Below are 22,554 nucleotides of genomic sequence, written 5' to 3'. Positions count from 1 at the left end.
AAGATACGAAACAGATTTTTCCCTTTAAGAAATATGCATAGCATAAAAATTCTCAGGCTCTCTTTGCTTTGTGTAGCACCATTTCTGATAAGATACCAGATTTCAACAAACTAGCTCAGTGGACATTTAAAATTCCCATTGGGAGTGCCTTGGCTTAGTGGAAGATGTTCAACCATGTGCATTAACCTAACAGTGTCCATCTACATATTGGGAGACTGAACCTGATCTATTCTGCAAAACTGGGTGAAAAAATATGGAGGTGAGTTCTCAGCCAAGGCTTAAAAAAGGAAATAATCTCTTTTGCTGCAAACTTTTTCTCAGCAGGTGCAAAATAGCTGCAATCAGGTAGGCTTTGGTAAGTGGCAGTTGCTATCTGCCAAGTTGAAAGATCAGAAATTCTCACCCTATTTCTATTTCAATTATGTAGACAGTGGCTCCAATTTCCAAGTGTCTAAAGGCATGCCTAACTCTGTGATAAGAAATGGATGTGGGCCAGAGTGGGAGCCATGTGCAAAGCTGTGCTGCAAACCCCTTTTCTAGTGATACCAGCTCTAGACAATCAAGGTCCCTCGGTTATCATCATAGAGTCATTAAACCCAGGAGCCAGCAGGGATCACTAAAAAATGGATGTACAGATGTGGAAACTGAGACCTAGAGAGATTAACAATCTGACTTGTGGTCAGACAGCTTGTAGACTTATCTAGATATAGCCTCTGTCCTTAAGCTGCTGCCTGGTTAGTGCTAAGTGGTAAACTGATTAGTATCACAACCACCTGCAACATTATGTTGAGAGGATTCTGAAATTGCATCCTGATTCAGGTGGAAATAGTGCTATGATTGATTAGCAATGTCTGCCTGGGGAGATGGTGGGATATGATATGGTATGTATTTGCTGAATTTGGTCGAATGATGATGAGTGCTTGGTAATCACATGACTGCTACAGGATGTGAAGTGTGCTTCAGGCAGAACAAAGTGCTCTGAATCTTTTTGGAGGGGCAGGACAGTTTCACAGAGGAGACAACATTTGAATTTGATCTTGAAGGACAAGTAGAAGTTTTCCTGAGAGAGAAAGAGGAAGGAAAGGAAAGAAGACATTGCATGAAGAAAGAATAGCTTATGTAGACAACCTGATATGTGGAGAAAAAAAGGAAATTGACGATCATTGATTGCTATGTAACGAGCACTAAGCTAGGCCTTTTCTGTGTTATCTAAGTATTTCATTTTCATAATGACCCTTTGGTTTTACAGATGAGGAATCAGAGAAAAAGAAAATTAAGATGTCTGAGGTCATTCAGCTATTAAGTAGAGCTAAGATTTTAATTCTTGGGGCTCCAAAGTAACTTTAGTGGCAGCAACTCAGAGGAACAGTATAGGTAAGGAAGAGTAGATCAGAGAGGCAGGGATCATTAGTTTGGATTTGGACTATTGAACTTGAGTTGCTTCTGGGACATCTAGACTGGGATTGCTAATACTGTTGGACATGTGGCACAGAGTAATCCGGTGATGATAAAAAGAAAAAAAATCAAAGGCTCTTTGATAACAGACCTTGTGCATTTTACATCTAAGTTCCTGCCTAATAGTGGAGATGTTTCTGCCTTTGCTGTTCTAGCAAGGGAGACTATATGTAATACATGAATATACTTTGTATTGTTTTAGTGATTCAAATGACTGTCAATGCAATATTAAGTTCAGAATTAATAGGAAAACTGTCCTACTTAGAAATTCAAGTGTTCTTGGCACAATACTATTTATTATCACCATGAGACCTGTGCTCTAGCAAAACTCTACTTGTGTTTCAATGAAAGACTGTTTAATATGCATGTGTCGCTCTACCGAGGTTCAACTTTAACCTATAAGAGGACAGTGTATATTCCTTACAGAGATGCTAGGAGGTACCACAATTGATATCTATGTATGGGAAGAGGGTGGGATATGCCTGCATGAGCAACATAATGTAAACCAAGTTCAAAAAAAGAAGCATTGTTTTTTTTCACAGGTGCAATCTTGACAAGAAGAAAAAACTCAAAAAGGTATTTTGCATTGGTAAATTCTGATGTCTTGGGAAGCTCTAGGACTGTTTATCATCCTTTCTTTATGTACTTCTGGTTATGCCTCCTTAAGGGTGTGGGATGAGGGATATGCATTTAAAATAGTCCAGGCACCATTTCTGATTCTTTGTTCCCGAGGATGATGATGGTGGTGGTGACCACAACAGTGACAACAATGATACCACCATATTTCATTGATTTTTAAAATGTTTTCCCACATTTTCACATACCTAAGAATACTTGTACTCAGTACTTCCTTGCAGTCACTATCAGCCTGCAACAAAGTTAAATTTGTCCGCATAGGATTGGCCTTATTTCACATGATCACCTGCGGGCACTACCAACCTGAGACCATTTAAAATTATTTGCTGAGGTGTTTTTTTTTTTTTTTCCCCACACTGTCAGTATGAACTTGTATCAGAAACCTGCATGAGTATCTGCTTGTGGTTCAAGTTCTCAGGGAGGATTATTTTTCCTCTTTCTCTTCTTGCTGTGCCTTTCTGAATGGAAGCTTTCTTTCTGGCATATTCTAGTGCTAAAAGGGAATAGCCGTTTGGTGTTTCGGCTTTTTGCAGAGGTTTCTTATTAGACTCCCCATCTTATTTTTCTTTCTTATTCTATTTAGAGTAACAGTGTGACTAACAATTGAAGGTCTCTTATAGCTGATGAACCACTGTAACAATAAAAGCTAACATTTACTTAGCACTTCCCTTTTGCCAGGCAGTGCTCTAAGGGCATAAACCTTCAATAATTATATTAGATAGGTATACTTATTTTCCCCAATTTTAGGTAAGAAAACATATACTGTGTGCCCAGGGTTGCATATATTGTCTCACTTAGTGTTACCGGTGGAGGGTGTCCAGGTTCTGGGCGTTTTGAACAAAGAATTGCACAAAACACACAAACAAAGCAAGGAAAGAATGAAGTGCCAAAAGCAGAGACTTATCGAAAATGAAAGTACACTCTGCAGGGTGGGAGTGGCCAGAGTGTAAGGGGCTCAAGGGCCTGGATGCAGAAGGTTCTCAGGTCTAAATACCCCCTAGAGGTTTCCCATTGGCCACTTGGTGTTCACCTCATGTAAATGAAGTGGTGGTCTGCAACCACTCCGACTGGTTGCAGAAAGCAACCAATCAGAGGCTGGGTTACAAAGGTCACAGTCCTATGCAAGCTTTCTGCAACCAATCAGAGGCTAAAGTGACGTTACAAAGTTGCACTTCTATGCAAACGAAGACTTGGCACATAATCAGTCTGATTGGTTGCAGACAGCAATTAATCAAATGCTGAAGTGAAGTTTCATAGGTCACACTCCTATGCAAGCATCTGATTGGTTGCAAAAAGCAATCAGAGATACTTTCCATTTTCCATCTGCCACCTAGAAAAGGTGCGGTTTTGCAAAGGGAGTAGTCTCTGGTCCTTTTGTTACCTAGCTGTGGAAAGTTAGGGTTTTTCTTTCAATTTAGTCCTAGGAAGTCAGTGTGAAACGGCCTTAGGTTCCCTGCCTTCAGACCCTATTCTCTTGCCTTATTAGTGTAACTTGACCACCTGAGTCTACAGGTACACCCCGGTGAGAATCCACTTTTAGCTTTGTGAAGTACTTGGCATAATGCCTGATACTTGCTGAGTACATGGTGAGCTGTTGCAAGTCCCTTCCACTAAAAAAATAGGCTATTGTCCTTATCAGAAGAATAGGATACTCTTTTGTTATCTATTTCTCATTCCATGATGTGGGATTCTAGCTCTAAGTGCTGTCAATCTCAGACAAGAGTTGATTATCTAAAAAATATGGATTCTTGTAAGCCTTTTCATTATGTACCATATAAAAAATGTTGCTCCAAGCAGGTTTACTAGTTTATCACCATTCAGATTTACAAGTTCTATCAGGAACTTCAAAGCAATTTCCTAGTAAAAAGTCCAGTTTAACAAATGTTTAAATTTTTCTCACTTCTCTTTATATTTCACACCCTAACCCTCTCCGTCTTCTTTCCACCACATTCACCTCAAATCTACACAGAAATCTTAAAGTGAGATGAATTAAGAAAAAAAAGAAAAAAAAAATTGCCTTTTTTTCTTTTATGGGAAAACATTTTTATAATAATCTGAATCTGAAACTTTTGAAATAATTTAGGACTTATATTTAGAAAAAAAAGCATTTAATGCCTCTATTCTTCCTTCTTTCTCTCCTTCATTCTTTCATTTCTTCCACAAATATTTACTGAATGTTTTCTAAGTTAAAGACATTTTGCTTGATACTGAGTTATGAGAGATATTTCTCAGATTTTCTCCATGTCCTCAAGAAATTTTCAAAGAGAAAATTAAGGGGGAACCTTTCTCTCCCTCCCTCCCTTCCTTTCTCCCTCCACTCTCCTTCTTCCCTCTTTCCCCCGTCTTCTTTCTCCATCCACCCCATCCCACCCCACCCTTATCCATGAACTAGAAGCCAAGGAGGAATAAAGGCTTTATGGGGGAAACACTCTTTGAGCTGAGTTATATTGGAACTTGCAGAGATAGAGGTGGTAGAATACAGCAAGGGGGGCAGGAGGTGCAGCATGAAAAGGGTCGCAGTAACTGGGTAGCAAAGGGGCTTTGGAGAAGGTTGAGAAGTCCAGCTTGAAACATGGAGGACAGGAAAGGGAGAGAGGGGAGAGGAGACTTCCCTTCTTACTTCACTTGTTACAGAGAGATGCATGTGAGGTGTGAGGATAAATGCTATTTAATGTAAGGTCATGTAGATTCACAGAAAACTAAGAGGTTCCAGCTGATGTCATTATTATCATAGTCATTTTCATCATTGTCGGGAAGGCTCTGGCCTAATGACACCAGGACAACCAGAATTTACACTTATGCTCTGCTTCTGTGTCCTGAACACCTTGGAGGTAAGAATGTATTCTAAGAGACAAACTCATCTCATTTGGAGTGAAAAAAACGACAAGCAGAGGTTCGCAGAAGCCACATACAACCAACGAAGCCTATAAGGTAGCTGAGAATTAAACAAAAGCACCTGTTCTGATTACCTTCATTGTTCCTGGTTAGTTAGCACCTCCCTTTCCTCAACAGAATGCCGAGGGCACAGGGGGTGCGATCTGAGTGAGGGCAAGAGGTGGATTGGAGAACACTCCTTCTCATAAGTAGTAGAATTTGATGGAAAAACAAGTAACTTAAGGGTAATAAAATGATGGAAAGTCCTGATGGGTCAAGTCTGTATCTGGTCTTAAGAAGGGCAGCCTTAGGCAACATAGCGGGTACTAGAATAATTGATATCATTGAGAAAAGAGTAGTAATGTGAATTTCAAACAAGATCACTTTGGGATAATGAACAACATGACAAAATCCAGGAGCCTCATGAAGAATATGTGATACAGTAAAAGAAATACGTTGAGAGGAGGCTTTGAATAGGGCAGAAGGAGTGGAACTAGAGAGGCAAGAAGAGATGTGATTATGATTGTATCTCATACCAAGGGTCTGTACTTACACTAGAGTCCAAAGGGATCTAAATGTAGGATAAACAGGATCAGGTTTGATTTTGGAAAGCTCAGTCTGGAGGTGGTGTGGCCAATGTTTGGGAAGTAGTAAAGAGTCTTTCAGGAAAGACAATACCAAGAGCAAGCATGGACTACTTCATCAGATATCACTAGCAGATATAAATTATCAGTATAAAACCCAGCAATTATTACTTTCAGATTGGCATGTTTTCTCTTAGTTAGGAGAATATAGTCCAGATAGAGTGTAAATGCATGAATAATCATCATAGTCTTAACAGAGGATAAAGTTTAATGAGTGTTATCAGTTAGAGAATTCTTTATAAAATCTCAATTTTCCAGACAAAGAAATAGAAGCATAGTGAGATGAAGTGGCTTGCCCAAAGTCATAGATCAAGAAAATGGTAAAGATGACTTGAATTCTGATATTCTGCCTCTAGAGCCCGTGTTTTAGTGTGTGAATTAACTAAGTTGTTCATTGTTATTCATACCAATGGGAACATTCTCATATAACTGGTTCAGAAATTTTAAAAACTGGTACCAGCCTTAGGTAGATTTTGTAATGCAGTTTGTCAATAAACAAAATACCTAATTCATATGGAAAATTAAGAGGCTGATGTGAAGCATGATAATTACATTTACTTTGAAATCAGCAATTTGTGGACAAATGTAATTCATTTTGCCCAACTCTGGCTTTATTCCCAGTATTAAAAAGACAACTACAGGGTACACTTGGTTAGCACTCAGGGAAAATAAAGCAATTATTTTTCCACTTCTGCTAGAGAACTCTAGGTACCCTTTGTCAGTCAATTGTATAGACTCTTATTGTAGGCAGTTTGTATGAACCAACCTGATGGAATGGGTATGTCTTCCTCTTTCAGCTCCACAATCCAATGACCCTTTTATTCAACAAAGACCTAACTAAACAACAAAATGTTGGTAGTTAAAAAAAAGTGTAAAAGTAATAGGATGCCTTCAACATGGTAATCCACTTTAAGAATTTAGAGCACATATCAGTATGTCACCTTCAGACATGGTTATAGTCCAGTAAGAATTACAAATCCAACAAACAAAAATCAAGGCAATAGAGTTTTCATGGGTATCACTGTAATAAATTCTTCTGTGCAAAAAGCCAGTCCTAGAGAAAAATTATAGGTACCAACATTTCCTGAGGAACTTTTTACCAAAGGAGTTTTTTATTTTTAAAAAAAATTTTTTATTTTTATTTTTGGCTGCAGACATTATCGAGAATTTGAAGTTAACATGAGCATTATAAATGTATCAGATGACATGGTAAGAGGTTACATAGAACTTTCTAACACCTATTCTTAAATTATAGTAAAAAAAAAAAAAAAAAAAAACTCAATGAGTTTTTAACATGCCTGCACATTTTCTCATTTTATTCAGGGAGTAGATTTAGGTTTTTCCTGGCCTGACTGGATTTTTAAACTGCTACAACATAACATAGAAATAATCGTGGCTATATTCACTGAGTTTGTTTCATTTTGTAAAATTATGAAAAACAAGTTTATCTCATTTGGTCTCTTTAGCATATTGATTCAGTATATCTCCCTTTATAGAGAAGAAAGAAAGCAACGATTTTCACAAGGTAGAACTGAAGACAGATATTGAGTACATAGAATGAAAAGCCCGGAAAGCAACGTCTCTCAGTGTGGCTGAACAGATAGACACGTATAAATTTAATCCAAAGGGTTAGTTCTGATTATAAGAACATGGGAGCCTCTGGCTTTCTTTACTTACCCATACCCCTAACAAATTAGTGGGGCTTTTCCTAGAGTTCACTATAGTTTAACAAGAAGGATACACCCAGATTTTGGATTCAATGATGAAATAAAATGAATGAAGGTTTTATTTATATACTCTGTGCTTTGCTACTTCATCTTTGTGAAAATGGAAAGAAGTTTTATTGCATTCAGAGAGAATTAGATTTGGAACTTGGTCAGTGGCGTAAAATAGAACTATAACATATTGATGACACAACTTTTTATATGGGAGAAGAATTAGCATTTGATAAAATCGCAAAAAAGCAATGGGTAGGGACTCATCAATGTGTGAAGTGACTGAGCACTGATACACATAATACAGTTGACATTGTCTTTAATATTTATTTTTGAATAAATGACAGCATGTGAACAAAAGCATATGCCTTTTCACACTAGTTACTTCTTGGTCATTAAACAACATTATTTAAATAAAAAACACAACTTTATACAATTGGTTATAATTTAGGAAAAAGAAAACAAAAAAAAAAAATCTGGCGATAGACTGGATTAAAAGTTAAAGATTTTATTTTGTGGTTAAAGACTACTTCTACAGTAGAAAGAATAAAAACATATACATATTAATGTAGATTGCAAATTTGCTAGTTCCAGATCTTTGCACTTGTGTTCTCTCCCAAAATAATGGATTCTCTGTGGATTTTATTTTGGAATAGGTATTTCTGTTATGAAGTCTGATAAATGATATTCCCACTCTAAAGAGCAAGCAACTAGAATGCCACATTTTTGATGCATATTTTTGCAGCACAGAGGGGATTAAATTCTAAATGTCTCAGCTGTTAAAGGCCCCTTCAGACTTGCCCAAAATGAAGAACAAAGAAGGAGAAAGCTTTCCCTAAAGCAATTCATCAGATCTATTTGGGCACAGTGACATTTTCTCAGAACTTGTATGGATAAGTTATGCTGAACAGTTCAAGGGTTTGCAGCTGCTTGGAATATTTAAGACAACAAAAATCTCTAGTTCTTATGCATTTCATATGGTCTGACCAGTGCTCAACACTGGCTAATGTTCACTGAGGCTGTGACAATCAGTAGTTACATCATAATAGCTTGTTTCTCGAGTGCTCATTATGTGTCTGGAACTGTGTTCTGCATTTTCCACCCATTGTATCACTTAATATTTATGCTTCTGATCTTAGGGGAATGACTGTTTATATTGCATATATGCCATTTTTTTGCAGTATGTAAAATTTGTTGAGCTGAGTGTTATACATTATAAACTGACATGTACTTAGTGTTGTTTAATCTAATTGGTGGTTGTTGAATCTAAAAGATGTTCTGACTACTTCAATATAGGCAGCAGCAATCACTTCCATAAATAAATCATTAGATGTAGAAGACATGTGTAAACAGGTAGAGTCTTCTAATTTGCTAAGTGTTGATGGACTCAAAACAGTTACTAGAACAAGCCATAGATGGAATACATTTATTGATGGAATAAGTCAAACAACTTGAAACAAGGCATTGTGGTGTGTTAAATGGTAATTCAGATAAAATGAAGTGATTGATACATTTTTACTTGTTTGGAAAGTGGAGAATATTTTAGAATTACAAAACATTGCACTTTTGTATACATTTATCCTTTCTTTATCCCAACGTAGGGTAGATAGGACAGGTGATTGCATCCAACTTCATGTATTTGGCTTATTATCTTTTGTTTCATTATTTTAACTCTGTCTAGCATCATCTCCTACCACTTAGAGTCTATGTATTCTTCTGACCAAATGACTTGTAGGTTCCTGACCAAATTAATGGCCTTTCAAACTGTTAATCCCTCTGCCTGGAATGCCCTTCATGTCTTCTCTTGGTGAGGCCCCTGCAGTCCTCAGGACTCTATTGGAATATCACCACCCCAGACAAACATTCCCTGAACTGTTCCTCCTATACCCACCCTTCCTCTGGCCTCCCACAGCACCCAGTGCATCCCCCATTAGCATCATTTGGCGCCTGGTATTATAGTGTTCTATTTACTGGCCAGCTGCACTAAGCTGTGACTCTTTGGAAGCATGGTGTGTCTTTTATGGTTTTATTTTGTTTTTTTCAGCACCTAGCCAAGTCTACACAGAGTATGGACTCAATGAGCAATTGTGGCTTGAATATGTAAATTCTTTAGTACGTATTGCATGATATACATGTAATACATGCATGGATATCATGCATATTAGTACTTTGTTCACTTCCCCACCTCCCACATCCCTACCACACACACACATTCTCATTGCATTCAGCGATGTGTAGGCTTCTGTCTCATCCATGGTTTTCATTGTAGTTGCTGAAGCTTGAGGTCATGATCTGGTGGAAGTGACTACTAGAAGAAGGCAAGTGTGCATTGTATTCTGTTGTACTTGTCATCTGGAGCACACAGTGTACTTGAAGGTATGCCTTTTCTAGTGGAATTTCAGAGTGGTTTCATACTAACACTACGAGAACACTTTCATGCTATACAAGAAGAAGGGCAAAGAATCAAACCCAGGCAATGTAACAGAAATTGAGCTGGGGTCCTGAGCTGCAGAAGGTACCTCTGTCCACCACAGAATACCACTCCCAGTGGTACACAGAGGAGTCGGTGTCTGGCTTCTGCTCTCTGGTTGCTCTCTTCACCCTCTCTGTGCTCATTGCTTGGTTCCCTTTGATAGAACATGAGAGGCAGACATGGATTGCCAGAGAGCAGACTTTTACAACTGCTATTTCATCCTGTTTTGAAATTTCTCTCAAAATGGTTGATTTATTTTTCTCTCATGTATGCATTATGTATGTGTTGCTGCACACAACAGTGGATTCATAAAGGCTGTCCACATCTTTGTCCCCAAACCCCAAGTCATGCAATGCAATGCAGCAACCGAGAGAACCAGAGAGCCGTGCTGGGCTCTGAATAAACAAAAGCACAAATCCCATCTGGGTCTCCTTCAAAGCAAGCTGCTATTTTGCAACAAGCTACCAAATGACGATTAAGAAAAAGGTTCTTACCTGTTTACTTAATGGGTGACTGGCCTCTTTGCTTTTATTTAGCCATCTGTTCTGGTCTGTGTCCCTTTAAACTTGTAAGATCCATCACTTCATTAAACTGTTACCTTGACACATTGCAATGTTGTGGACATAATGATTCCACAGAGGAGCAAATTAAAACAGTTTTTCATGATTAGAAGGTTAAATGAGGTAAGGCTGTGGTAGTTAGTAGTGAGATAAGGGATGTTGAGGAGGCAGAGCTCAAGGGACTTTCAGGTGATTGGAAAATAAGGCTGGTGAGACAGAAGGCTGGGGCTTTTCCAAATTATGAGAGGTGAGCAAGAAGCAAGACTGCCTTTGGGTATTGCTGACTCCTGGGGGCTGATTCCACTGCCCATACAGAGGCTGTGACCCTGGCCCTGGGAGGATACAGGAACTGCCTTCAGGTTTCTTGACTTCCCTGGGAGAGTCTGGGAAGAGCAAAAAGAACTAATTCCACCAGGTAGTGGTAAGCTGAAAATGCAAAAACAATACACATTTTGGTCTTTGTCAGACAGTTATGTGGCTTTCCTTAAGTTTGAAGAAGAATCATGGGGCCTAGCCCAACTATATGAAAGAATATTTTATTGTGTCTTTACCATGCACTTCATGGCTTCAGCTGTGCTCCTTCTTACTCTAGACTTGACCTTCCACCTGACTCCTTGACAGTCGCTGAAAACTACAAAGCCAAGGGCTTTATCTTTTTACTATCTTAAATCAGTTCCTGCTCTGACAACTCTGGTTTCTCCTGATATGACCCATAATATTGCAGTCACATGGACGCAAAATCTCAGGCATCTCTGAATTTTCCATCAGCCACTTCTGTCCTGTCAGTAGCCCAAGTTCTGTTTCTCCCACCTAAATCAAGTTTCTCACATCTTTATCCACCTTGTTACTTCTTCTGCTTCTGCCCTAGTTTCCATCCTTCATTATGTCTCTCCTAGGCCATTGGGATAGCCTCCTAACTAGTCACTACCTACCTATAGTCTCTGCCTTCTCCAAAGCATCTTAAACACTGATGTTTGATTATAATTCATAACTTTCTCCTTTTTTTCTTTTTTTTAAATTATATTTTCAGTTCTGGGATACATGTACAGAACGTGCAGGTTTGTTACATAGGTATACACATGCCATAGTGGTTTGCTGCACCCATCAACTCATCACTTACATTAGGCATTTCTCCTAATGCTATACCTCCCCTAGCCCTCCAGCCCTCAACAGGCCCTGGTGTGTGATGTTCCCCTTCCTGTGTCCATGTGTTCTCAGTGTTCAACTCCCATTTATGAGTGAGAACATGTGTTTGGTTTTCCATTCCTGTGTTAGTTTGCTGAGAATGATGGTTTCCAGCTTCATCCATGTCCCTGCAAAGGACATGAAATCTTCCTTTTTTATGGCTGCATAGTATTCCATGTTGTATATGTGCCACATGTTTTTTTAATCCAGTCTATCATTGATGGGCATTTGGGTTGGTTCCAAGTCTTCGCTATTGTGAATGGTGCTGCAATAAACATATGTGTGCATGTGTCTTTATAGTAGAATGATTTATAATCCTTTGATTGTATACCCAGTAATGGGATTGCTGGTTCAAATGGTATTTCTGCTTCTAGATTCTTGAGGAACCGCCACATTGTCTTCCACAATGGTTGAACTAATTTACACTCCCACCAACAGTGTAAAAGCATTCCTATTTCTCCGCGTCCTCTCCAGCATCTGTTGTTTCATGACTTTTTAATGATCGCCATTCTGACTGGTGTGAGATGGTATCTCATTGTAGTTTTGATTTGTACTTCTCTAATGACCAGTAATGATGAGCTTTTTTTCATACATTTGTTGGCTTCGGCCAAAACAAAGATATAGACCAATGGAACAGAACAGAGGCCTCAGAAATAATGCCACACATCTACAACCATCTGATCTTTGACAAACCTGACAAAAACAAGCAATGGGGAAAGGATTCCCTATTTAACAAAGTGTTGGGAAAACTGTCTACCCATATGCAGAAAACTGAAACTGGACCCCTTCCTTACTTACACCTTATACAAAAATTAACTCAACATGGATTGAAGACTTAAATGTAAGTCCTAAAACCATAAACACCCTAGAAGAAAACTAGGCAATACCATTCAGGACATAGGCATGGGCAAAGACTTCATGACTAAAACACCAAAAGCAATGGCAACAAAAGCCAAAATAGACAAATGGGATCTAATTAAACTAAAGAGCTTCTGCACAGAAAAGGAAACTATTATCAGAGTGAACAGGCAACCTACAGAATGGGAGAAAGTTTTTGCAGCTTATCCATTGGATGAAGTGCTAATATCCAGAATCTACAAAGAACTTAAACAAATTTGCAAGAAAAAAAAACAAATAGCCTCATCGAAAAGTAGGTGAACGATATGAACAGGCACTTCTCAGAGAAAGACATTTATGTGGCCAACTATCCCCTTTAACAAAACAAATAAGCAAACAAAAAAAAAATTTATTTTGGCTTTCCATCACCTAGCAAACTCAGTATAGATGTATTAGCTTGATATCTGAGGCAATTCAGCATGAAGTTATCATTTGTGTTTCTAGCTTTTACTCCTTCTTTGTGCTCCAGTAGGACAAACTACTGTATGCCTATGAGTAACTCTATGTATTCTCATCTCCGTGCTGTTTCCTCTCTCTGGAAAGCTCTGTTCACACATGTCTATCAATTAAAACACAGGCATTTTATCAAGCTCAATTTCAGAGACATCTTTACTTTTTCCCGTGTCAATCAGAGGCAGTTGTTCCTGCTTTTTTTCCATGGCAGCACGTGTAGAGGAATGTTCTGCTGCTTGGCATAATTTTTCCCCCCTCTTGTTAGTTTTTTGAATCTTACTTTTGCACATCCTGTAGCACAGGCAGTGTTTCCTACTCATAGAGGGTGCTAGATACAGAAACAGAAGAATGAGTGATAATGATACTGTGTCTACAAGAATATGAACATTCATTCATTCATTTATTTATTCATTCATTTGTTTCTCTCAAATGTTCTTTGAATGCCTGTAGTATGTAAGGTACCATATTAAGAGCCTGGGATACAGAGATCAAGAAGACACAGTACATTCCAGTTCTCTAAGAACTCACAAATCCATGTAGGAAAATCACATAAATAATTACACAGTGAAAAAGTACAGTAGAAATGTCTTTAAAGTATGGCAGTGATGGGACTTTACCTCTGTTAGAGTGGGTAGGTTGGGGGTCAAAGCATGGTGGTGAGGAGGGGATTGAGCAACTAGAAAAGGTTTTCTGTAGTTGGAAATGTCTGATTTGGGTTTTGCAAACTGAATAGGAGTTTATAAGGAAAATAGTGAGATAAGGAAAGGTGGAGATGCAATGGAAAAGTTCAAGAAAGCAGCTCTGCTTTCTCTCAGCAGCCCAGCACACTAGGACAATTTGGTCACCAAATAATTATTTTCCATTTCCAGGTAAAATATGCTGAATGACAGAATTGTTCAACCCCTGTGAAAGAAAAAGTGAGGAATAAAGGAACCTCCTTCTGTGACTGCCTTTGGTTGAAAGTCATTCATTCTTCTTTTTGTTTTTTTTTAAATGTTTTGTAGAGAAAGTCTGTGATTGCTGTGAGCTTCATAGCAGCGTTCCTTTTCCTGCTGGCCGTGCGTCTTGTAAATGAAGTGAATTTCCCTTTACTACTAAACTGCTTTGGACAACCTGGTACAAAGTGGATACCATTCTCCTACACATACAGGCGGCCCCTTCGAACTCACTATGGATACATAAATGTGAAGACACAAGAGGTAAGATCTCAGAGGGTTACCTAGCAGTTGGAGAGTATCCATGGTAACAGCTTTTCTTTAGGAATCAGAGGGCTTCCAACTCACTGAACTTACTCTCTCTGCCCCAGAGAGCTTGCTTGGGTCCCTTACAACATATTCTGTTTTATTATTCTTAGACATTTACTGACAAGTGTCTAAATCTGCCACCCCTCCTACATTAAATCTTCTGATTCACTGGTTTCATATGGAGGCAAGGAAGCAATTACTTGTTTTCCTGGTGGTTTGTGGCATAACGTACATATCTCTCCATTTAGAAACTCTGATCAGCAGTTACCAGCTGGAGAACTGGCTGGCTTGATTTCCTGTAGGTCAACCGGTTGGGGAGAGCTCTTTATAGAACTTCAAAAATGCATTTATACTCCTTAAAACTCTGAAATCCTTAGACCTGGACCTAGAAAAGGCCAAGCTGATTTTAAAATTTGCAGTGGCTGCAGAGATAGTGGGATTTAAAGAGTTTTCAAATTTAAAGGGGTTAAAATCATGTAAATCCTATAATCACTGAACCTTTAAATCTTTGTAGCCAGTTGGTAGTACAGGAGAGGATGGAGGTATATTGACAACTAGAAAGTGCACACTATGGTAGCACTTTTGCAAGCGAGCATTTGTCTCATAAAGTAAAATAAAAATTGAACCTCATAAAATATGTGACATGTATAGAAGTGCTTAATAAAATTGTTTTCACTATTCATTTCTATGGAGTTGGATGAATGTGAGTTTAATATTCATAGACACAATGTCCAAGCCTGTTTGAAATTGTTGGTAACAAAGATACAAGCCACCAGTGTGTCTACATCACCAGAGAGAGTCTTGGATCAGATTCCATTGAAAGGTCATTTTGTAAAGATAGTAGAGGGTAGAGTCATGCATAGAATGCTACTCCTGTCCTGAGAGTTATTCTTAGCATTCTGGGAGGATGCTAAGCTTGGTCTACCCCCTTTTGTAGGCAATCTCATATCTGAGTCATTGCTTCTGGTTAATTTGATTCTTCAAAAATTGTTTCTGTATCTGCAGGATTTACAGACTTTTATTAGAATTTTATAGTTGAAAAAAGCACCATTAATAACACATACATTCTTAGGATCTTTGATGTTTATCCTTTAATTGGTTTTAAATTAATTTTTTAAAGTGCCTATTGCTTGAATTTGTTGAGTGTCCTAATAAATTGATTACCTATATAAAAATGTATCTCTTTGAGGAGAGTTTGTCTCACTCTCGTCTTTTGTTACTTTTATTTCTGGCTGTCATTTAATGTTCTATAACTCTACTGTATGGTGTTAATCAATTCACAAGTGCCTGTCACAGGCTGAAAATGAAACATGTGACTAAAATGTCTCACGAAGTATTCTCATATGGGAAATCTCATCAAATATCAAAGACTCTTTCATTTGTTTAAATATTAATGAATTTGATTTTGGAGTGTGAAAGGAAAAACTGACCTATACTTGCAGTTATTTAATTAGTTCTATTAACTGGACTATCTTTGAAATTATTTTGATGTAGTTTTTAATGCAGTGATTTTACAAAAGAATATTGAATATTATTTTGCTCTTGCAAAGGTTATTTCTTAGGAGAAAACATAGTTACTGGAAAGAATTTGGGCTTTGGGAGGATACAGGCCTGGTGTGAGAGTCAGTTCTAACATTTAACGAACTTAAGCAGTATATTTGCTTTTGAGTAACTTCCTTAACCTCAGAGCCTCAATTTCCTTATTTGCAAAATAAGGATAACAACATCAGCCTAGCAAAATTATTTTGAGGATAAAATAGGTCAAAGTATATGAGGTTCCCAGTTTCAAATTGCTATTCAATGAATGAATTTCTTTTGCTTTCTCTGTATGTTCCAGTATGGCATGAAGTGTTCAGTATGAATAACATCAAATTATCGAAGTCCAGAGTACCAGAATTTATATGTACATTTTAAAGATCCTGGACTTGGGGGAATAAACACATGTAGGGGTTCTCAATCTTATTAGTAATCATGGTTTTACAAATTAAAACCACAGTGAGAAAGAAATTTAAAAATCACAAGGAGATACTAATACACACAAAATGCCAGATTGGCAAAAAATTAAGAAGTCTGACAATACCAAGTGTTGGTGAGGATGTGGAACAACAGATACTATTGTATACGTGTAGTGGGAGTAAAAATTGTAATACCTACTTTGGAAAAAAACATCTCCACTGTTGTATTGAGCAAAGTTGAAGATTTACATACTGCATGCCCAAGCATTTCTAGCTGTGGATATCTATACTAGAGGTGCTCATGAACCCGTGCGCCAGAAGGCATGGACAGAACATGTAGCAGCATTTTTCCTAGTAGCCAGAACCTAGAATATACTTAAATATTGATGAGTAGGAGAATGAGTTAAAGTCGTGCCGTATACACTGGAATACCATACAGCAATGACGATGAAGAAACTGCAAATATATGTGACCACATGGAAGATAAAGCAAACTACACAATGTGATTCCATTTATGGGTCACAAGAAGAGATGATACTAAATTATGTTGCTTAGGGACATATACAGTGGTAAACTAAAAAAAGGAAAAATAAAGCAAGAAAATTATTATCATGAAGGGGGTCTAGCGGTTACCTCTGAGAGGAGTGGGCAGTTAGTGATCGGAATGGGTTTCTGGGGATTTAGCAATATACTATTTCTTGATCCTGTCAGAGGTTACACAGATGTTTACAGTTCATTTATTAAGTATAAATTTATACTTTTTGGACTTGTATGTATATTTTATTAAAAAATTAAAAATATATTCTGATCCCAGGAAGGATGTTTATTTACCATTTACCATGGGTAAGAAATCATACAAGGCAATTCACCTAATTCAGCAGCAGGAAATAACTAAAAAGAAGCAATGGGATATTAAGCTATCTAAAGCAAACTAGGAATATTTGAAATAAGCAATTTGATTTTATATAAAGACTAACAGACACATAAGCAACTTATTTCTCTAGTTCTGATCTATGCATGATAGACCCCATATTGCAACATGAATGTAGGTGCTGGGGCAGAAGATTTTGCATGAAAGTTGAAAACATTAGAACACTCAAAGAGAATGACAGATTTTCTCCTAAATTCAAGTAGTTCTAGGCTAAATTGGGAAGAAATTAAAATTTTGTGAGTTTTTACTACCCTTCTTATTGATTTCATCCTTCGTTCTGACAGTCCCACCCCTACCACCATGTCTGTGCCATGCTCTTACTCCCAAATGATTGTGCATTTGTTCTCACCATAATGTCCTCAGGTGCAATCTGTTGCAGAAATGTTCCATTAAATAAGAGACACAGTTTGATAAAGCTTTCAAGAGCCAACATAATATAGCTGAAAAGATAGGTGGTGAGTTCAGTGTTCTAGGGCAAATAGCTTAAATAGTGATCACAAAACTATGCTTCAGAGATTATCACACACTGTGTCCCCATTCATTCTATTCTAATCCTGAGAAGGTCAATAGGTTTAGCTGAACTGAGTCAGGTGATCACCAAGCTGATCCACTTATTTCAAGATCTTGGGCCTTAAAGTTTTCTCAGAAGTTTCTTTCCCCTTAAATGCATATGTTTTCTGGAAATTACTAAACTTCTTAGTATTTTTTTTTAAATATGCAGGCATGCCAGCAGTGATTTCCAGACCTAGAGCATCCGCAAACACTATGGCTGTTGGTGATGGTTTTATTGCCTGATGTTCCAGCTTGGTCAGAATTTGCTATAACTAGACATAGATTTTATGAGCTAAAATGATTACAAGAAAGAACGTCTCTTCACTACTGTCTAAAGAAAAGTGGAGTGGGAGGCAGCAGAATTAGGTCAAACATCTAGTGGACACTGTGGAGTATAGGGTTGCTTAGGAGCAAAATCTGATTCTTTAGTTATCTTTTAAAAATAGATGACTCTGGTCCCTTTGGATTGGCACAACTGAAAATATAGGTGGTTTGTGAAGCTATGACAGCCTGTCCTGAAGGTCCCACATATAGTAAATTATACCCAGTTTAAGCTCTGCTTCATTTTATCAATTAATCTGGTTTTTTTTTTTAATAATAATCTGTTCCCAGGGGAAATAAAAAAAATTAAAAGTAAAAGGAACACAGGAGAGATGTGGTTTTGCTTACATGTCAAGTTGTTTATTTTTTTCCCTGATATAGACCCATAAAAAGGAACAAGTGAAAACTGATGACTATTATAAAGGAGTTAAATAGAAAGATCAAAATATTCCTCCCACTGTAATAATGATGATCTAAATATAACAGAGTTGGTGATTGGCTTTAACTCTTTACCCAGTCTCCCCTTCACTTTCAACCAGTGCAAACTAAGGTTCTTTTCTATGGGGTAGGGGAAGTCTTGAGAAGCAGGAAAGAAAACTGAGTGCCAACTAACTGGGTGAGTGCTGAAATTCTGAAAGTCTTCGCTGGTCACAGAGCCCCAAATTCCTCATCAACACATGTTTAAGCTGATAGCAACCATGATGTCAAACCAAAGCTTGGATTAGAGTGATTTTGATTTTGCAACAGACCCTGCCCTCACCTCCCTGCTGTATCATTACTGTGACTATAATGCACATTTTTAAAATGACAGTATGAAGATTCCACCTATAGCATTATGGCAGAATTACTGTATTATCAACTGACTTTGGATACGGTAAAAAGCATATGTCACCCATGTGTTTTTCCAGAAAAAAATTAGAAACATATTCATGCTTGACAATACCCTAAAACCCTATTTTCTCCTTGACATAAATACTATTTATTTTAAATTATTAATTGTAGCAGACAGAGAAAGTATAAAGGACTAAGGTAGTCTAGGGCTTGGTTCAAGGTAATCTTGTTTTCTCTTGTTGAGATCATGGCAGATTTTTGGGAAAAAGGAGAAAATGAACTTCAGGCTAGGTTCTATTTGTAGTTGCCTAGCATGGACTCTGTCATTGTGTTGTCTTTTTTGTTGTGTGACCTGGTGTGAAGACGTTGCTCAGAGCAAGCAACCTGCAGTTTATTTGCAGTTACTGCTAGATGAAAGGATCCAGCTCGGGTGATCAATAGGATGCCAAGGCCAGATCTTTCTGGTAATCAGTGAGGGTGACAGATGTCTTCCTCAGATCTGATAGGATCTTCCCCTTAAGATGCTGGGGCTACAGAGGATTTCTGGTATTTGGGGAAGAGTGCCCTTTCCCTGGGTGCATGAAATGTGCCAAGTGGAGAGGTACAAGATTTCCAGAACACAGGAAGCAAGTGCAGGGCTGCTTACTGACTTACTCGACAATTTAATGAGGCTGAAGTATGCCTCTTTAAAAAATGAGAACGTTTTAAAACCTCGAGTAGACTAAATAGGAATATTTAGGATCAGTTGCTGTGACAGACAGGCCGCACTAGCCTAATTAAAGATGTGCATAACATATTGATGTTGCAATAGAATTTCCCAAATTATGGTTATAGTAACAATTAAGGAAGAGCGCTGACTTTCTTGGCGATAAAAGCACACACTCCACACATTTTAATAAATGTACACATGTAACTAAAGCTGACATGAATAGGTTTTCTATATTTGGTAATAGAGGCTTTGGGTTTTACATAAGTATACTGAGAGCAATTATATGCAAATGTATGTTCCAGAAGTTTTAAACTGATCAGTTTAATTGTTAATTAAAATCCGAACATTCCCATTTATGTAATCGTAAAGCAAAATAAAATTTGACTATTAAATTGTTATAGAAAAGGAAACAGCTAAATTAACATATAATAAATCAAAATGTTGTGACTTTTTACCACCCTCCTCATTGATTTCATCCTTTGTTCTGACAGCCCCACCCCTACCACCATATCTGTGCCATGCTCTTACTCCCAAATGAATTTGACATGTCCATATTGGATTTGTCATTTTAAGGATAACTTATCATTTTTCCTAAGTATGAAAGGATGTATTTTTTGAATGGAGAAGAGGTGACTATGTTTCTCAGTCTGGTGGTGAAATAGCAACTCTCAATCAATGACCACGTCTCAAGACAATCTATGATTGAGTGCCAAATGAGAAGGACAGATGCCACTGTAGGTTGGAATAATTTCAGGAAGCTTTTGTGGGAGAGGTGAGACATGTGCTTTGGAGAAGGATTTGGATGAGACAGAGGAAGAAGAGAAAGTAGAGTTGGGTAAAAAAGCAAAGGTTCAGAATATATATTGTGCATTTTCCGTCAGCCCCTACAACTTCCTGTAGGCCAAGGACACTATATGGAAAGCTACAGTAAAACCCTAATGTCTATGCTGGTAATCATCATTGCCTTACACTTGGTGGATCCATTTCATACCTTTCTCTGGATTCAATACCTTTAGTCCTAATCATATGGCTCTTCTTTTTGTTTGGCTCGTTACCTAGTCTTGGAGTGCTCTTACCTTGGTCCTACTGCCCTGCATACTATGTAGGGGGTCACTTCTAACAATGCTTCTCTCTGTGTACCCCTGACATGGACACAACTCAGCATTTCCAAGAGGCCCCTGAAGTAGTGCCCAGGCCTCTGTGATCCTCTGACTTCCAGAGAAGGAAATCAGGCACATGTACAGGGAATACCTAGGTCAATCTGGCTGTAACTAACTTACTCTGGAGTACAGAAGAAGATAGAAAAGGCATTCATTGGGTAATTATCTAGAAATATGAGTGGGATTATGGAAAGACCACACTCCTATGTAGACACAGGAGTAATACATACATGTAATATATATATCCATTCATAGTTATGAATCAGTATGTACAAATATATGGAAAATACATACTTGTATGCATGCATGCAACATACACATGCACACATGTTCACAGATCAAGTTCCAGCTGCTTAAATACAAACATACATAGAATACATACAATATACTATGTTACACATTAAAATAGTATGTAAAATGGTGTGTAAGTGGTGTAAAATGGTATACACACACACACACACACACACACCATTATATATATATAAAATTAGGTAGGTGTATATTGTGCCTCTTGTGGTTGTCTACTCTCCACTTTCCCTTTATTAGAGAAGGTGGCCCTTTCTTTTGACCACAAGAGTGAGCAGAAAAGTCAGGCTAGTGATTGGTCAATCAAGTGATTGGTTGAGAGGTGGGCACATGGCCCAAGGTAAGCCATTCTGAAGCCTTCTCAAATGTTACTGTTTTTCTGGGGAACACTGGCAGGAAAGGCCCCCTTTTCTCTGGTGGTAAAGCTGTTGGGATGTGATTCTCTGGGTGTCAGTAGCCGTGTTCCCAGGAGAGAATGAGACAAAGACACTGAGAGAAACGGAAACAAGTTGCAAGGCTAATGTAAAGACCCAGACAATACTTCAGGTTCCAAGCTCAATTCTTGAAGGCAGCCTCCCCTCTCATCCCCCGTGGTTTGGGTGTATAAGCCAATATATTTGTCTGCTTTTTAATTTTATTGGTTTGAACTGTTTTTGTCACTTGCAACCAAAAAAGTCCTAGCTGATATATTGTAGTTATTTTACAGCCACCACCATCAAATGTTCAGTAACTCATCTTTAAACAAGGTGCCACCTGAAGGAAGAGAGGAGTGGTCTTTCTGAATCTGCAGTCTCAAACCTGCTGGGGGGCCAAACACAAGTCACATCCATTAGTCAGTTCAGGTGTCTGCAAGGGGTGAACGCTGTCTATCTTTCGGCTTAGGAACATATTGCTTAGTAAACTAGCTTATCCTTTTGTGGTAGAAAAATGAAGGTCAATTTCCCAAGGTTATAATGCCAGAAAATGGCTGGACAAGACTGATTGCTACCTGAATTGCTAATCATACTCAACTGATAAATCATGTAGTTTTATTATAATTGTTAGATGAAACTTTCTCTATTGCTGTGAGGTATCAGTAGTCAAACTGGATTGATTTTCACTTTACAAAGCACATTTTTGATTGATGAAAAATCCATTATTATCATAGGTTTTAATGTAGTAATTAGTTCCCCAGGAAGATATACTGCAATTTTATTTATTACAGAACCTTAGGTAGAAAAGTCCCCATTTGCTAACTATCTTGTTAAAGCACTTGAAAGGGGCCTATTAGAAATTCAAATATCGAATTACCTCATTTGTGACAAGCAAAGGAAAACAAAACAGTGTATCTGTCACAAATACCTTGATTTGAGGGTTGAAAAAGATGAGAGAACTCATGTCCTGATGGAGAGTGTTTTTCTATAGCTCTTCTCAAGCTGATGGCCTGGCAGAGTGACCAGCGCAAAAAACTTTCATCAAATGGCAATTAGTATTAACCGTAAATATTAGTCTATCACCAAATATTTTAACAGGTGCTTATTCTGTTCCAGACATTGTGCTAAGGATCAGCAATGAACTGTAATTTAAAGAAGTGTTAAAATTGGGGTTCACTAAAGAAGAAAACAACATGGACCCAAGTTAGGAGTATCCTGGGACAATACCACCTAGAAGGTG

The 22,554-nt window shown here is 37.9% G+C and overlaps 1 protein-coding gene across 1 annotated transcript in view; it reads left to right on the top strand.

Moving 5' to 3' along the window:
- ST6GALNAC3 (ST6 N-acetylgalactosaminide alpha-2,6-sialyltransferase 3) overlaps window positions 1–22,554 on the top strand; it is a 557,649-nt gene that overhangs the window by 225,413 nt on the left and 309,682 nt on the right. The window contains exon 2 of the mRNA XM_007978248.3: window positions 13,897–14,091. Within this exon, the coding sequence (XP_007976439.1) occupies window positions 13,897–14,091 (195 nt within the window). The remainder of the gene's footprint in view (window positions 1–13,896; window positions 14,092–22,554) is intronic.

The sequence above is a fragment of the Chlorocebus sabaeus genome, chromosome 20, assembly GCF_047675955.1.
Source record: "Chlorocebus sabaeus isolate Y175 chromosome 20, mChlSab1.0.hap1, whole genome shotgun sequence".
NCBI lineage: Eukaryota > Metazoa > Chordata > Mammalia > Primates > Cercopithecidae > Chlorocebus > Chlorocebus sabaeus.
The sequence above is the reverse complement of the archived record's forward strand: the minus strand, read 5'-3'. Positions and strand labels throughout refer to the sequence as shown.